The sequence below is a fragment of the Aphelocoma coerulescens genome, chromosome 17 (assembly GCF_041296385.1).
Source record: "Aphelocoma coerulescens isolate FSJ_1873_10779 chromosome 17, UR_Acoe_1.0, whole genome shotgun sequence".
Lineage (NCBI taxonomy): Eukaryota > Metazoa > Chordata > Aves > Passeriformes > Corvidae > Aphelocoma > Aphelocoma coerulescens.
Window position 1 is genome coordinate 5945303 of NC_091030.1, and position 18742 is coordinate 5964044.

The following is an 18742-nucleotide window of genomic DNA, read 5'->3' on the forward strand; positions in this document are numbered from 1 at the left end:
TCAACATCTCAGGTGAGGTTTGTCATCAAACTGGTGGCACATAAAGGCAGAACAAGAAAGTTGGTCTATGTGGGACCAGCCCTGAGGGTGACCAGGCTCATTCCTGGGAATGAACGCCCTTCCAGAGCTCAGGATCAATACAAGTCTCTCTACCTTCTGCTGAAGAGGAGTAAGAGCTTATGAACTTTACTGACTAGAAAAGCAAATCACACTTCAGTAAGTGACTCATAAAGATTTAAGGTACAGATTTGCTGGGACACAGCTGTTAGCAAATCAGAAGAAAATCCCAATAAATACTCCTATATAACAGAGCTCTTGTGTGATCACTCTGCCACAAGTTGACAAGTTGTGAATTTAGTGATAGTAAATGGCTGTAAATGTTTTATGAGCTTTACTCAACATCTGAGCAGTCCAAGGTCGCACCAGCCTGGCGCCCTGGTGTGGGAGCCACTGAACCCACACTCTCTTTTGCCACTGCTAGGAGGGATCCAAGTCAGCCACAAACTGGCTGCAGATGCTGTACAATGGCTTTGCTCTTTTGTTTTGGACAGAAGGAAAAGGAAAAAAAAGCAAGCCAATCAAAGCAAAACCAATCCATAGCATTTTTCCTACTCCAGTCTACAAACAAAATTAATTATGCATAGAATCAAATTCAGACCTCAGCTTGCCAAATGCCTTTAAATCTAATGGACTCAGGAAAAAATATCCTAATAGACTTCTTATCTACTTGTTTTCTTGGGAAGAGAGATTTTTATGTTATACTCTAATAGCTGTATTCTAAGATCACTGGAGAAACTGTGCCTTGGCACAGAAATATCTTATTATTCTCTAGAGAAGATCATCACTGCCCTGTTATATAAAAAGAACTTGTTGCTTTGAAGGTTCTGTGAATGGCTGTAGGTAAAATGCCATTCAGGAGAATTCTAGTGGGATATAAACATATCCAGAGGACAGGCTCAACTGAGCAAAACTCAGATACAGGAAAAGCTCCACATAGATTTAAGATCCTCAGTCTATCAGGTGGCACCATGAAATTCCTACACGAGTTAGGGAGGTAGAACAACTCTTCCCATTATCCCATCTTTGTTTGACATTAGAACTTCCTGAGATCTAAACTAAAAGATATTTTTAAAAATAGACATGAAAGCAAGATGAAGAAGGATTAGAGGGGGAAAGAGTGAGAAAGGCTGAGAGAATTTGGATTGTTCAGCCTGGAAAAGAGAAGGCTTTGGGGTGACTCAACTGCTGCCTTCCTAAAAGTACCTAAAAGGAACCTCCAGGAAAGATGGAGAGAGACTATTTACAAGAGTCTGGAGTCTGTGGATGCCCCATCCTTGGAAGCGTTCCAGGCCAGGCTGGATGGGGCTTGGAGCAACCTGGAACAGCAGAAGCTCTCCCTGCCCATGGCACGGGGTGGAACTGGGTGGCCTTTAAGGTCCCTTCCCACCCAAACCATTCTCTGATCCTAAGAGATTCCACCATGTATTTTATCCTATGCATGGAGCTTTTCATTTTTTCCCCTCTGAATTTTACAGCGTTCTGTCCATTTATTCAAAACATCTTTCCACTACAATGGAGCTAAAAATAACCAGCATGCTCCATATATCACAGGGATAATGTCATAACAGGAACTCCAAGCCCATAACAAATTTGTTTTATCTGCTGCTAGAGCCCTCTGAGTCAGGTTCTGCACAGGTTCACCTGGCAGCCACCACAGCTCACACTTGCAACACGACCTTTGTGTTGTTCAAGTGGTTAGAAAGGGGAAATGGAAAAAAACCTATTTAAAACTGCCTTAGAAACACAGTAACAGCTAACCAGTACTCTCTGCTAAATCCAGGCAGTTTCTATTGGTATTAACAGGAATGCTATGCAGTGCAGTGAGGGCATAAAGCAATCCTATTTACACAGTTGCACATTTAGTAGCTAATCCAGCACTTTCATTAGAACCAACAAAATTAGAAATTACTGCTGCAGAGATAAAAAAATCCTTGCTGATATTTAGAAAAAAGAAGTCCTTATGAACATAACTGTTTCCAGATAGAACACACTAAACCCTTTGTAGCTGCTCAGACATAACTATTTTAGTTAAATACATTTTTGTCAGCACAGTGTTTACAGGAGGTCCTGGTAAATTCAGTTGTCAATGCTCAAAGTCATCATTTTCCAATGTCACACTTGTGTATGAGCCATCAATTGGACTTATTTGTGTGTAAGAATGTAAAATTCACCCTGATTCAAACACCCAGCTTAAGTTTCACTGTGTTTTGCTAAGAAGGCTTGGGCAGAGTGTAGGCTGAGATGTGAATCTCCCCAGTATGGTTTCATCACGCAGCACCAAAAGCTGTACCTCAAGCAGGGTATGTTATTCTAACATGGGAACCTGTGCCCCAATTCCCCCTTTTCCCACTCAGAGAGTGATTTTCAGATTCCTGAGTTTCCCATGCTGCTCTCTGTGAGAGCAATTGCTGAACAGAGAGGAGAGGATTAATTTCAAAACTTCAGCCTCAGGCTTATGCTGCCAGTTCATAGCTCTGGGCACTGAACAGCTCAGAAAAGATTTCAGTGAAAAACGTGTATGGGAAATTCAAACAGGCAGCAAGACACATGCTGTCAGCATTTGAAGCACTAACATGAGCCATGAGAAAGGCTGGAAGAACAGAGGCTTCATGTAGGAAGGGAACAGATCATTCTGCAAACCAAACAGAAAACACTTCTGCCCTTGTGGTCACTGTACCTCAGGAAGCTCAACTGAAATCTTTATCAGCCTTTCTATCAGAGAGGCTTCTTTGCACCCTATGAAGGAAAATGATGTTCAGAAATCAAGATTTGCTTATTTACAGATTGCCAGCAAACCTCAAACCTGCAAAGAAATATTTTACAGAAAGATTTTGCAACAGTTCATGTAGCCAATACTTTAAATATTTTCACTATTATAAAGTTAACTGGAATTAAGACATTTCTGAACTGTTCAGTTTTCTGCCTATGAGACATAGAAACCACTTTTATAAGAATCGGTGATTAAGTATCTGGAATTGTGTCCAACATCACCTTACTCTATGCAGATGCCTGCTTTTAAATAGCAGTATTTCAAAAAGTAATTATCCTAATAAAATGAGAGAATATTCCTTAAAAACAAACAACAAAAATTTAAAAGTGTGGCAGGAAAGGCATTTTTGGGTGTTAAGTAGATTTGGGAAATAATCTGAGCACATCCTGCCTCAGACAAAGCAGCTTGGGGCAAGAAGCTGTTCTTTGGTTTCATTCCGTGACTGCAAAGCACTTGTGCTGCAGCTTGGACCCAGGATTTGGGTCTCCATAAATTTGAGACCAATACTAAATATGACAACCAATAATGCAACACTTACATTCTTGTGATCCACTGCTTCTGCAGCCTTTGTTATCTCATCCAGACACTTCCCAATGATGGGGATCACTTGGCGGTCGACTTCTGCAAATGTTTTCATGGATTCACCTATCCTCACGATCCTTCTTTCCTCCATCTCTTGTATTTTCTAAAATATTACATTTCATTCAGGTCAAACACCAAGATTAAGTTCACAGCTTCACCCTATTTTCCTCTCCAGCTTACATCAACTACTTTAAAACTTAGGGATTAAATATATTTTTAAGAACAAACTAGGACAGCTGTTCTCAGGAAGGCACCATACTGTTCCCTCAAACATCAAAATGTCATTCTAAAAGTAATCTCTTTTACTATTACTGGAAATTTTTCAATTAACTTTTTATGTTAAAAAATGCTGATCTGTCAAACTCCCAGCTTTAGACTTTTGTGAGGATTGTTCCTAAGGCTTTTTAAAGAATTTATGCAAAAAATTCTTTCATTTTCTGTGCATGTCCTGAACAATCTTGTTTTCATTCCACTGTAGAATCCAAGCAAAGATCTTCATGTCTCCCCTTCTTTTCCCTAGAAGGTGATTTTTGGTTTTCAGGGAGTCCTGTACATCATGTCTTGTTCACAATGCATCATGTATTGATGTATTAATGTACAATAAAAACACCCCGTGTTGTTCACACCACAGCTTCCCAACACATGCTCCTCACTGCTCAGTGGATTCAGTTCCAGCACCTCCAGCATGTCTTTCAGGGGCCTCTCCTTTACCATGGAGGGAAACTGAATGTGGCATAATTCTATTGTGACAAATTAAAGCAGGATACAGATGGGCATGAACAGGAGCAGCCTGATTCACACTGGACTGCAGGAGCAGGCAACTTAAAAATTCCCTTTGCCTTGACTGATCCACAAGCAACATCAATTCTTTACAAAACAGCTTATTTCAACATCTAAAAAAAAGCCCTGGAGCTCACTGGTGCACTGATAGGGGAAAGGGCTTTAACATGGTCACCTACAGATCAGAGTGCCCATCAGCTCCAGTATTTACTTGATTCCAGGAACAGTTTACCTCAAGGCATTGGTTTGAAATACCATGAGGCAAAAGAGGAGGTGTCCATTTAGCTCACAAGTTTCAGCAGTGGGCCACAAAGTGCGTGTTTGCCACGCAAATATCAGCTACTTCTCATCTGATGACAAGCATGTGACATTTCCTCCCTTGAAAAGGTGGCATTTTCCACTTCTGACGCTTATGACCCATTGCAGTGGAACAGTCATTTAGAAGTTCTGTTCTACTACATTAACCTCAATTCATTCATTCAAGCACAAACTCAGATCTTCACTCAGAATGAATCTGATGGCTTTTTTATTCTTCCTCTGCAGTCTGTCCTTAGGCACCCTAAGACACAATCAGCAGCTTGCTTAAAACCTTTTGGATTCACTGCTGCAGAATTATTGTGGCTTGCATTTAAACATCTGTGCAGCCTGATTTGAACACAGGTTATAAAGGGCTGTGGGACTTTACAGATTCAACAATTCCCAGCTGCCTCCTGCCCCAACAATGCCAGTGATGCTCTCCCTCATCCCCAGCTGCACGGACACAGGAGCTGAACAGAGAAAGATTGTGAGGACTCCAGAGACTGTCCTCATCTGTCACGACAGTTCAACGTCACCTTTCTTGTGTATTATTGATCCCTTTTTATCTAATTTAAGAAAAAGGGATCATTTATCCTACCACCTCTCAGGGTGGCAGATTGCACGTAAAATTTTCTAAGAATGACCAAAAAAAAAATCACCAAAAATTAAGAGCCAGGGTCATAGAATTGACGTGATGTGCAATCTGTTCTTGTCACAGGATTATGGGCTACCCTAGAGCCCTGCCAGCAACCCTTACCTGGAAGATGTTTGGTATGTGTGTGTAGTAATGCTCATGCTGCTCACTGTTGAACTTCTGTAGGGTGGAAGAATATTCAGCTTTGCTGTCTTCTGCCATCTGATGTCTCAGCTGGGCTTGCTGTCTTGCCTGAGGAAATACCAAAGGAAAGTTATAATTTAGGTTACATGGAAAGCAATTGCATTGTGGTACTCCTCTTACTATCCAGGAGCATTGGGATATGAGACTCTGAACACCACCTTTTGGTTTACTCCTGTTTTGTGAAACATTTAAGCTGCTGTGTGGACAGTGCTGCTGAACCTTTCTGGGGTTACAATGTGCTATTTCCATGAACCATTTTGCATTCCCTGAACAACCTCTGTTTGAACTGCACATCAAACACCAAAACAAGTTTGCCCCTCCACCTGCTCACTGGAAGGATCCCAGTACAGTCATGGACACACTTCTTACTCCCCTTATGCCCTGGTAGATGCCACCTGCATTCCTCTAATGAGCTGCTTCCTTGTTGGCACGCAGTGTTTTCTGGGGAAAGGGAAGTGAGAAAAAACCCCAACAGTTTTGTCTCATTTTAGCAACATAATAATGACAAAACCTCTTAACTCTGTGCTCTGCAGAGTCCTTTTCTCCACGCTCCTCTAACAGCACTGGCATGAAGCACACGAGGAAAGGGGAGCCTGAGCAGCAGCTGAGATGCCTCCCTTACTATTTTTACCCACACAGATGATTTGCTTTGCTACCCAACATAGCAGAGCACTGGGCAATTAATCTCACTTCTTTCCCTAGAATAATCTGTCCCCAAGTGACCCTTTCACGTTTTCAGATTCCTCCCCTTACAGCTCTGTTCCCAAGGCCTTCTGTCACCTGTTTCACTGCCCAGTATGATTCCCTTACTGCCTCTCCCATCTGTCTGGTTTAGATCCCTTTTCCTTCCTTGCCATTGGCCTTCACTTCTTTCTTCTCTTTCCTTCCTACCTTCCCTAGGCCTTCCCTCCCTGTCCTGCTCCCCTCATTGAAGCTCCCCCTCCCTGGCTGGAGCTCTGCTGCTCAATTTCTGAATAATTCTGTAAGACAAGGCAGAGAAATGCTGCTTTTAAACCCACATTTCAGGGGACATAACACAGCAAAGAATTTCAGCACATTTTAAGTGGGCTTCCATTAAAACCAGCTCAGAATGGGGGGGTTATTCTTTGAACTGTTCCAAGCAGACAATAGTTTCCTGACAATAAATCCATGGAATACCAAATAATGGAACATTTCTGTAATCATAACTGGAAGGTAACGAATTCTGCCAGGAGGTTTCAAATCTCAATTTGTAAAGAGGTACCCTTCCCCCACATTTGTCAAGTTTGCACATCTCACCTAATAATTTATTTCACCTCAATTCAGATATTGCTTCTGCAGTCGACTGTAGGTATTTCACAGAGTCCCTTCACATTCTTTCTACAGAAATAATTTGAGCAGAATGAGGAGATTCTGGGCACTAAGTGCATCACAGGAGATGAAACAGTAGCATCAAATGGAGAAGAATGTGACTATAACCAAATAAGTGAATCCAATAAAAGACTTCCAGCTTTGCTTGTTCCCAGGAGTTTTAACTGTCCACTAACTCCTGCAAAGGATGAGTGCCTAACTCCAGAAAATTCACCTCCTGCAATCAAATTCCAAGAAGCCACATCAATCATTTCCCTGCCCAAGTGCTATAAAGCTTATTAAACTTCACCATCCACACACTCACATACAGCTACATTAAATGCGAGTGGAAAACAATATATCCTTGTGCCACAAACACAAATTTACCAGGAAAACAAAGTCAGCCATGGAAAGGCAGGCAGCTGTAAGAGTGGTTCACACTCGTCTCCCAAGCCCTTCCTCACGTCCCAGCTGCTGCAGATCAATATCCATTTGTGAAGCCCATTCTCCTCATCTACCTAAGAGCAACCCATTGTCCAAGCTGACTTTACACCAGCCCCACTCCCACTCATACAGCTGTCTCTCTCTTTCTTTTTTTAAAAATATTTTAAAATAATGCAACTCAGGAATTTGTCCCTTGACTCTATTGTTGAAGAAGAAAAACAAGAAATCCATTATTACACATTTCCAGGCAGACCCAGCAAGCATTAAAGCCATCAGAGTTCATTTTCATGAGCAAACTTATTGGCTGGATATGACAAAGTAACTCTGAGCTAAATGTATACAAGAGTAGACACTCAATTTCCAAAATGATCTTAACTGGTCCCAAATAAGAGGGGGCAGCAGATGAGTAAATAAAACTGGGTGCATTCCAAAACCAGACATTTTTGTATGAGAGCCCTAGTGATGCTTTGTTTCTCTTGGCCATTTAATGCATTTGGCAAGCTTCAAACTGTTTAAATATCTTTCCAATGAGGTATGTGGATCTTAAAATAATTTTTTTTTTTTTTTAATCTAGATTTTTTTTATTACTTCATTTCATATGTCACTTCCTCTAACATCATCACTTCTTGTACTAACAAAATTGTACTTTATAGTGAGACTCCTGAACTCTGTTGAAGCACAGAATGATAAAAACCAGTCAATGATGTTAAGTTTCACATTCAGAGTAATGGATGCAGTAGCCCAGAACTGCAGCAAGTCACAGAAGCTATTTCAGGAGTAATTTATAGCTGGGCTTTACAGAAAATCAAGTTTTGCCTTCTTTACTGCTCACCTGTGCATGCAAACACCTTCAGGGAAGGTTTTTTGGGGGCTTCTTAGAATTAATGTTAAAAGATTTGCTCTGAACAGTATTTCCAGGAGGAAAGGCTTTGGAATAATTAGGGTCTGGAAAACCAGATGATGACTTCAGACATAGGAGAACAATACTGGGATGCAGCTTTCAGTCAACACATCCTCTCCTTTAATTGGGCAGGGATGAACGAACAAGGGCTCAGTTTCCAGCCCCATATGTGAAACACAATCCACCTCTACAGACTGACAGATTGCTCAGTTGTAAAGAGGTATCAGGGCCAGGGACTCTGAATGCAGCAAAAAATTCCCTCTTCAAAGGAAGAAAGGATGAGGTCACCTTTCAGCACCACAGAAAAGCAAAAACGGTACGTACACCAGAGGGTTTGTGGGGAGAACAGCAGCATTTTGCTTCCAAAATGCCTGGCATTGCAAAAGAGACACAGATTCCACACATCTCCCACCCCAAACATACCTTTGTAACAGTGTTTTGCCCGAAAATAAATGCGTGCAGTGCACACAGGCATTGCTTCCTCCCCAAAGTCTGGCTTTGTTAAGGCAGCTCTTGTCTGAACTCATGTGGCAGCACCACAACCAAAAGGTCACATTTATCCATGCTCATCTCATCCAGAAAAGTGCTCCCAAAAATGAATGACAGCCCAGGACCGGCAGCACCACCACCTTTGCAGGGAGCATAGAGGTAAGCTTTGGGCTCCCACTGCCACTGCAATCAGATCTGAGCACAGGGCAGAGATTCTATAGCTCGGAGAGAACACTCGAGGTAAAGGAGCGTAGCTCTGATAGACTGAACCAGGTAACAGCTCACTGGCAGCAGGTAAGGCTTATTACATGTGACCTTCTCTCTCAGGATCTATACAGAAGTGCCCTTAAATACAATCAAAGCCAATCCTTTTCCCTTCCTTTAGCCAGCCTTGCTGGTGCATGGGGAAGGATGCAGAACAGTAGCTAACTGCAGAGTGGTATTAACTTGCAAAGTGCTGATTTCTGTGGCTTTCTTCAGTACTTAAAATATTTTTTTAAAAATCAGGCCTCAGCAGCACACCCACCTTAGGTGAAAAACAAACTGAATTCAATGGCCATACGAGCTGGCAACACACACTGTGGCATCTCTCTCAAGGTAGCAGGAAGAGCACAAACATTGTTCCCTCAAGATGATTTTAACTACATTTCCTGCAGATTTTCTTCTTAACAACTGAGTTGCAAAAAACCTGACTCTCAAATAACAACGAGTTAGTTCAGATAAATGACTCTACCAGGAGCTCAGAGATGCAAGAAAGGAGATGCCAGGGTGGGACACTGATGCACTTGAATCTAACTTGACTGAAATATTTATGGTGGTATTTCTTTCCCCTTTAAAACAAAAGATTAGAAGAAAGTTAACCCTGCAAACCTTTGAAATAACTCATGTTAGAGAGACATATTCAGTCTGAGCCTTCTTATCACCTGCTTGAAACCACCTGCAGTTTATCAATATGATGCAACTTCTGCAATCAGTGCAGAATGGAATGAGACCAAAAAATTACAGACAAGGGAACTTACCCATAATCCTTGCAAACATGCAACACTAGTAAAGCTTTATATATTGATCTGAATTAAATCAGTCCTAATACATTATGCCTTTGAACAGGAAAATTGAACAGAGAAAGGGAATAGGGACATCTTTATGATGGGCACTGTCAACCCTGAAAATGTAAGAAAACTTTAGCAAACTGCTACACTTTACATGCAGGCTCTTAGAGAATTAAATATGTTTATTTATATTGTCACATACACCTTCTCCCCCAGGCCCCCTTTGATAGGAAATGCAACTTGTGATTAAGTATAGGAGAAATTTTTAAAAACCAAGTACACTTTCTGCCATTTTGGTCTCCAGTGCAGAAAAGAATGAGAATATTTTGCTGAGAACAATTTTCTGAGACACATTCCAGAAACAGCAAGAGGGTCAATAGACACACTGTCTTCTGGGTTTACACAGACAAAAAATGCAGCTCCTCAGGGCTGTTATGGTGGGAGTGATACGAATAACTGAAAAGGGCAGAAAAAAACTTTGGCTGTTATTCAGTTGGTCCACACTAAGTGGAACAGTTCAACTCCTCAGCAGTTGCTCTTGTCCAGAATGGCAGAGTTTCCAGTCAAAACTTTGGTGTCACTTTATTTCTTCTTTCTTTTCTCCCATTCTGCACCCCCTCTTTTCTTTCAAACTCAGACAGCATGTGAGATGCATCACTGCCAGGCCACTGCCTGCCAAAACAGATCTGTCTTTGGCAAATCTGAGATCAGACTAAAATGCAAACACCAAAAAACTCACCCCTGCCCCCTCCACTCAACTACCCAATCCCTTCAAAATAGCTTAATGATAAAGGCAGACTGAGAAATACTTCACCAATTTCAGAAATGCTTTCAGATTTTTCAGCTCCAGGCTCTGACCCTCCCTCCATGGCTGCCCTTCGACCACCGGGCACCGTCACCAGGGCACCGGGAGCCTCCCGGGAGCAGCAGCACTGGCAGCGTGTGCAGGATCATTAATAACAGTGGGCATCCTGCCACAGACTTCAAAACACGGCCAGGGCTCCAGGCTCAGATTTATACAGCCTCCAAATCAAGCTCCACTGTTTACTGTTTTACAATAACCACTTGGGTCTCTCTGAACTGGCAAGCAGAGAAAGGATTTGAAATTTGCTTTCCCAAAAGCAAAAAAAAAAAAGGGTAGAATGGGGGGTGCAAAACAACAGCAGGGAAAGAAATGAAAAGAAAAATCCTTTCTTCTAACGCTTGAAGAGGTAGAGGAAAAATCTGAGACTCTGTGGATCCCTGAAATCCTTTGGCTGAATAGAATACACAAATGAGCAAACCACTGACAGAGGATGGAAAATCTTCCTCACCACATCTCAGGAATTGTTATCTAGTGCAGTCTCACTGCACACAATTCTGCCAGAATTCAGAAACTCACACTAACAAAAGATATCCCCAAAAAACACAGTCCTGCTGAAGCTCTAACAACAGAGATGGACTAAATTAATTAAGAAGATCAGCACAGCAGCACCTCTCAGCACATTGCTCCAAGGCCCTAGGGAATAACTGTGCCTCAGATCCAAAAGTTTGTCTCCTTGCACTGCCATTGCCGTGTCATGAACACTAAATAACCAAACTCTCTGGATGACTGAACCGTGAATTCCTGCAAACACCCAGGAGTTTTCCACACTGCTCGGACAGATGCGGTTCCACAAGGATATCTGGCAAGTCTAATTCATTATAAAAGAAGGATAATCTCTGTGGATGGAAGGTTATGAGGATTTGATGGAGGAGTGTCCCATTCCACTATAAAGGGGGAAGCTGGGAAGGATTCTCTTGATAGATTTTTCTGATGAAAAATCAAGCACTAACATGGCAAAATTACATCTGAAAACCGTTTATTGAAATAAAATAAAACAAACAAACAAACAACAACAAAAAAGAAACCTAAGTGTTCTTATTAAAGAAAAGGTGGGGGAAAGAACAGGAAAAAGGAGCAGAGAGAGAGAGAGAGAAGAAAGAGAGGGGGGAAAGAAACAGAAGGCCACCTCGTGGTGTTGTGGCTGGCTGCTTTTATGTGCCCCCAAAATCTTCCCCCAATTTGGCTCCATGGGCCCGTCTTGGGTGGGCATTTTTTGCGGGCATCTGGGTACTTGTCTTCACCAGCAAGTGTGTGTGTGTGGAAGGGGTGCTCACAGTCTCATCTCTGCCCTGACTGGCTGCCAGGTGAACCTTCTCTGGGCACAGGGCAACACAGTTTTTTATAAGAATTTTCTTCACCTCATTTGTGACATATGTTGAGGGATATATATTGGTCCCTCTCAAGGAGGTAACAAGAAAAGATGTATTTGGAGCACTGGCCGACAATGTTTAAATGATTTCTGTTTAGTTGTACTACATAAGCAATTAAACTCTGCTGTGTATAAATCTGGGTATTGAATATAAATAATGGAAATTATTTCTTGAATATAAATAATGGAAATTTCAGGACTGGGTAATAGATTGCTTAGCTCATACTTGGAATACTGGGCACGGTTCTAGTCCTCTCTCTCCAAGAAAGAATTTACAAACACAGCCAACACATAAGGGACAGTCAGGGTTGAAAAAGTTACCAGTATGAATTTTGTAGCCTTGAAGACTGACTTTATGGGTAAAATACACGACTTTGTCTCTTGGAGAGGTGAATTAGTCTGAGTGACCAGGGTGATGTTGATGCTGAGCTGCAGCAACAAGGGCTTTCCCAGCAGAGATAAAGTCATTGCCCCACTCTACTCAGCATTTGTCAGGCCACGCCTGGAATATTGCATTCAGTGGTCCCCAGTTAACAAAAAAGAATACCTGAACAGACTGGAAAAGGTCCAGAAAGGCCACAAAGATGATCCAAGACAGGGAAGCTGTCATGTGAGGAAAGGCTGAGAGACACCTGGGTTAGGTCAGCCTTGAGAAAAGAAGGCTTAGGGTACCTTGTCACTGTGTTCCAGTATTTAAAGGGTGCCTACAGAGAAGGTGAAGATTGTACAAGGAGTCACATGGAAAAGACAAGGGGTACTGGGTACAAGTTACCCCTGGGGAGATCCCAACTGGACATCAGAGGACAATTTTTCACAGTGAGAACAATGAGCCATTGGAATTATCTCCCCAGGGAAATGGTGGAATCCCCAACACGGGACACAATTCAGCTGAAAGGGTTCTGGGCCATCTTGTCTAGACTATGCTTTTGCCAAGGAACACTGGGCCAGACCATCCTTCAATTCCCTTCCAACCTGATATTCTACGATTCACTGAAACTGAACAGCTTACAAACTAAATTATCTAAATTCTGAGGCCTTACTTCTCAGGTGAAAAGATCTGTTCCAATGTTTTGACAGAAAAAGAATGACTATAAAGAAGCTTTCCAACTGTACAACATGAACTAATTGCTTTGCATTAGCTTAGAACACCAGTTCTATTGCACTGGTGATTCAAACTGCAGTTGATTCTTAATTCAGAAGTTGTTCTTAAGCCTCCCCTTCATACCCCCTTTCCTCCTTCCCTTTAGCAATCACCTCCCAAAAGAGTTGTATTGTTACAAAACTCAGTTAAATTGTCACGTAGAGCACTGCTGCAGAGGAGCACTGCTAAGAGGAAATTTAGGTTCAGTTGGATTTCCTTGTCTTACACTAAAACTGGCTCATGATCTGCTCTTTGATCTCTTATCACCCAACACAGGGTATGTATAGGGTACATATGGAGATTTATTAAGTTCCCCAGACACTCCTGCTGGAGTCATTAACTCTCTATTGAGTAGAAATCGACCCTCTTAAATTAGTCATGATTCCAAAAGGGAAACAGCTGCTCTGCATGGAGCATCAGGGATGGCAGGTTGTAAACAAGGCTTACTCTTCCCGAAATGCAAATTGCTCTCCTGAGGGACTCCCTGCGTTCACACACTGCATCATCCTTTAGGAAGGAAGCAGTTCAGGAAGGAGACTGGGGTCTCATAACCCAGAGAAATAACATTAAATCACATTACCCAGCATTTGAATTGATGGGAAATCCGACACACATCACAAGCAAAGAGACAGAAATTTAGCCCGTTCCATCTGTGGAGCAAAAGAGAAGCAGCTGCCTACTCAACATACTAAAGACTCACCACCACACAGGGAAAATCTTCTGCAGCATCAAACTCTCCAACAAGAAATGCACAGGCCAGGCTCTCCTGCACCATGCTAAGGACTGGGCCTTGCACACCTCACCTGCATATTTCACCTTGATGCTGCTGCTGTATCTCTATAAATTGGCAGCAAAGAAGAGGAAAAGCATAGCCTCTGGAACCACTCACTGCAGTATTAATAACACAAGCACTGTAAATCTTCCAACACCACCTTTGCATAGCACTAGATTTTCTAAAATGCTGGTACACTCGTTGTGCCAGTGTGTGCTTTGATGTGGACAGGAGGGGGAAAAGATACAAGTTGCACCATCACAGAGCAGATGGCTTGGCATCTCCTGAAAAATAAGGCCTATGAAGTAGTTACAGTCTGCAGAAGGCAGATACCCATAACCTGGGGTTATGGTGAAGTTTACTGCTGACAGACTTTGGTAACAAAACCTCAGGGGGATGTGGCAACAGCAGAGCCCTGAGCTGGAGATGTTCCTCCAGGTTAGTCTGGGGAATGTTGGTGATTGCATCCGGCTCTGCTGTGACTCGACTGCTGAAACACCCACCTAAGATGTTTCCAGAGCCCCAAATAGCTATTACACCCCTCACTGTAAGGATGTGTAAGCTCCCAGTGAAGGGATTTGTGTCCCACAGCACAGCAGACCAGAGGCTGGAAAAGCAGTTACCACCTGACAGCACCACTGAGCACACAGGAAGATCAGCTAAACCCAGTTCCCAGTTAGCAGGATTTCTACACCTATGTTCTGTCAGACTTTGCCCATGATTCAGCTCATGGCTACCCCAAGCCATGCTAAGTGTGTCTTCTGTGGGTAAGGAGGGCAACAGACTGTACTTTGTGCAGAAATTCAGCACCCAGGTAACGTGGCACAAGAAAAGAGAAAATGAAACCTCAAACACAAAACCTCAGTATCTCTCCACAGTTATATTTAGAGACTAGAAAACTAATATCATGGTGATATTGTATTTTAAGGCTTTATGCAAATCTGAAGCTATTCTGGGTCTCCAAAACATCCTGGATATTGCAGACATAACATGAAGGTTGCTGAGCACTGGGGAAAGCTCCTAGAGATTTCAGTAAACTTGAGATCACTCCCATTTCCCTCAGTTTTTCCACTTCAAAACCAAAGGCAAATACATCTAAAGTTCCTAAGTATCTCAGATTATTGCCTAAGGTCAACATATGACCGTGTTCCTCTTCAGCCAAGGGACAGATCCTGCCTGACACCAAGTATTTCAAATCACTCTCCTCCCCACAACTGCTGAGCAGATCAAGAGGCAAACCCTTCCCATGGCTGGCCTCAGCCACTTCCTCTTTAAAATCAGATTCTGAAAAGCCTACCTTGAAAAGAAACCCTTAGAAAAGCCAGTTGATTTTTTAATTTTAATACAAGAAGTCTGCAAATGCACCACTGGGTACCACAGTGTCCCATAAAGATGTCAGCTTTTTAGTGATTGCAGCTCTGAAGAGAAGGCAGAAACAATAGAGCTCTGCCTTATATGTACAGTGGCTCCGTGCTGGCGACAGAGACCATTTCCCCAAATGGTCAAAAAATTGAAGCAGCTCCTCTGTGGTTTTTGAAAGAGAAGAGCTTTAAAGCACACAACCCACTGTGATCCAAATGAAATAAAGCTTTCAGTGATACCTACAAGGCTTTCTGGAAGCAGCATCAGCATGTTGCAGCGTTTATTTAGTTTATAAGGATATTTTCACAGACAGTGAGCTTCCTGCCCTGGCTTTGCTACACAGCATTTTGTGGCGACACAAACATCTCTGCAAACTTTGGCTGCTGGTGGTTTAGAGGCTCACTGCAAACAGGGAAGGGAGTTCAGGTGCCCTGCTCCACTCTCCCTCTATTCCTGCAGACTGTGATCATTGCAGAGACTGAACACAGCTTCTGCTCCATGTACCTACTACCAAAAAAGGAGCTGAGAGGAAATGAAGCCAAACACTCATCTCTCCAAGATCAGCTACCAGGCTGCTGGCTGGCAAGGTGAAGGAGCCCATCCTGGTCACAGAAGAGGTAGAGAAGGGACATGCCCTTCACGTGCCCGGTCCTACAGAACGAATGTGGACCTTGGTACACGATGCCCTGCCTTTAAGCACACACCTGAGGCCCTTTGCCAGGCAGTCCTGGAGAAATAAGGAGGAAAGTGACCCTTATTCTGCTTCTCTGCCACTATTCTGGTTACTTAATGCTCCCACACTGTAATACCTTGGGCAGGGGATAAGTGCTGGTAGATGGCAGCTCTGGCACAGAATTTCCTGCTGCAGTTGTCAAAGGCTACAATGACTTGAAAGGATGAAGAGATGTGAGCATTTCAGAGCCTCACACAGTTTAGCATTAGGGAACTGCACTGTATTCTCTTCTGACTGCATGTGTCATTGTGATCACTGCAGAATTTTAATTCCATTAATGCCATCCACTCTATCATGTGTGATGCAAAAAATAGCTCCTGTGTCTGCTCATATTGGCAGGTACAAGCTGAAGCAGCTAAGGTGTCAATCTCAAGCCAAAGAAATGAGGGCAACCAGCCCCACTGCTTGAGGAGCACCTTGTCCTGCCAAAGGGAAGAGCTCTGACACAGCCAAACTGCCTGCTCTCCTGGCCAGGTGGATTTCTGGGAGCTTTTGGGAGTAGGGGTGCAGCAGCCAAGCCATAAGGGGCAAGAGAAATCAGAAGTGCTGCAGTAGAAAGAGGAGGGTAAAGTCATATCCTACTGCTTCATTTGGAGCTGAGCAGTTCCTGCATCCCCCTGGAGCGAGGCAGGGAGAGCAGCAGTGCTGGTGAAAACAATATCCCATTCTGCACTGGGAGTTACGCAAGAGCCTCCCAGTCACACGGGCAGAGTGGAGCAAAGAAAGGGCATTATTCACAGCCTGACATGGATGAACCCAGTTTAACACATGCACTTGGAAAACACTGTTCTCTCTGTTCAGTAATATTATTTCACATTCCACTCATTTTGATAACCTTTTCCTTCTCTCATCTACTCTGTTGACTGCCTGGAAAGTGGAGTAATGCCTTCTCCTGAGAGCTGCCAACATGCATAACTAACAGATTTTTCTTTCAAGATACCACTGAGTCTCATTTTGCAATAAATAATTTACAAATTCATACAATAAAAAGCTAAAGGAATTTAAAAGGGAAGCCTCTCTGCTTCACTCGACAGGGAAAGAGCACCAGGGTAGGAAATTGCTTCCCAGAATTTACCTAACATGCTTAAATTGATATATCACCAATATATCACCTTTTACTCTGACCCAGAAAAGGCCAGCCTTAGAAAGGGATGTAGAAATAAGGAGTTTCAGTCCCCTATATTCAAACAGTAAGTCATGTCTTTGTATCCCTTTGACATGACCTCAGCTTTGGAAAAAAATCTAGGGCAAGCCCTAATTTTATCTATGAAAGAAGTATTCTAAAATCACTTTATACAGATAAAGCAGAGATGATCCCTCTCTGTTAGAAAAACCCACATGTGGTTCCACATCTTTAACAATCTGTACAGGCATTCATCTGTCGAGTGCCCTGGCAAATCCAGAAGGCAACAAAGGATCAAATCTACATGGTGAATTTGCAACTAAGAGCCAAGCAAATTACAAGACCACAGAGGTATTTTGTCCTTTGATATGCAATAGCACTTGGGGGAAATTTTCTGAGTTTGTTTTTGATTTACTGTCCTAATTCCTAACAGCATCCTCAATGCTATCTGCCACGCAACGTCCTGATGCTCAGCATACCAGAAACGTGAGATCCCACAGAGGTAAAGGGAAATTTATATTTCATATCTTCACAGGACTGAAGTAACTGAAAATAGAATGAAGCAGACCTCTTGAGAAGCAAAACCTACATTTTACAAGGAGACCTCAGACTAGAAAGACTTCTTACCTATAATTCACTTTCCTTTCCTGTCCCTGCAACAAAACATTTGGTATATTTTAAGCTTCAGCTTTTACATTTTCCTTTCTCTTTTGGTTGCCTTTTCAAAAGTTCTGGCTATTTTGTGCCTGTCTGACTGAAACTCAAGGAGGACAAAACTGTCCTTACACATTGTAATGTGGTGTTTCTGATCTACATTAGTGCATCTTCTGAGCAAATGTGTAACTCCAAAAACAGAAGCAATTTAAAACATTTTCTTCCTCTTCATTGCTTCCTTAAGTTACAGGTACTGGACTTAGACCAGTAAAATTTAAACTTTAAGCATCCTTCCACACATCCAATTTTGAATCAAACTGAAGAAAGAAAGTATTTCCAGACAGATGTGCTGAAGCAGGACTGGATGTTTAAAATTAAGCATTAGTTCAAAAACTTCACTGAGTGGGGATCATTGTAAAAAAAGCCACAAATGACTCTGCAACCAGCCAGCAACTGAGAAAATAAAATAAAAGCCTTGTGCCATCTGTGACAAGCAGGGATTCCAGGATTCTGCATCACGTGGAAAGCTGTCCTGCTCTAAACCTACAACTATGAAAAACAATTCTGGTAATACTTCATTGAATCTACTGACATTGGGAAATCTTTGAAGTGCTGCTCAAAGGGCAGGAGGTTCTACCTGGATCACAGAGGGAATGAAAATGTGTGGAAAATGCAAGCAGCCCTTGGGGAGCCCTCACAGGCCTGACTGTCACAGAACCTGGGGTGTTAGTTAAAACTGAGCTTGCATAAACTCCTTTAGAGCCATATCAGCTCTGTTAAACTCAGACATCACCTACTAAAAAAACAACTTGACTGTATCTGTTTAGAGTTTTTATATAAACAAAGGTTTCTGCAGAGATGTCCCTGTTTTTAATTAACCTACAGACTGACTCAAATAAGGCATTAAGCCTCAGGGCTTATCCTACCAGTAGGATTGAGGAAGTAAACCTATCACATCCATGTTTACAAACAGTCTCTCCACCCTCCAGCTCACCTTTTCAACATCTGCTTTTGTCACGTTGATGTCAGCATCCATTTTCTCAAAATACTGCTGTGCTCGATCCGCTTCTTTGCAGTCACGTTCAAACCGCCTTTTACTCTGAAAAGAAAAACCAGAAACCTTCATCATGGAAAGCAAAAGATACCAAAATCTACCTAAAATTCATGCCTGTCACTAAAACAAT

The 18742-nt window shown here is 42.4% G+C and overlaps 1 protein-coding gene across 17 annotated transcripts in view; it reads right to left on the minus strand.

Annotated features, from left to right (window-relative positions):
- The window catches only part of FNBP1 (formin binding protein 1), a 94563-nt gene that overhangs the window by 25647 nt on the left and 50174 nt on the right, over positions 1 to 18742 (minus strand). For all 17 annotated transcript variants that reach the window (XM_069032000.1, XM_069032005.1, XM_069031996.1 and 14 more), the window contains 3 exons: positions 18553 to 18657; positions 5247 to 5375; positions 3369 to 3515 (listed from right to left, as the gene is read on the minus strand). In XM_069032000.1, the coding sequence (XP_068888101.1) occupies positions 3369 to 3515; positions 5247 to 5375; positions 18553 to 18657 (381 nt within the window). The remainder of the gene's footprint in view (positions 1 to 3368; positions 3516 to 5246; positions 5376 to 18552; positions 18658 to 18742) is intronic.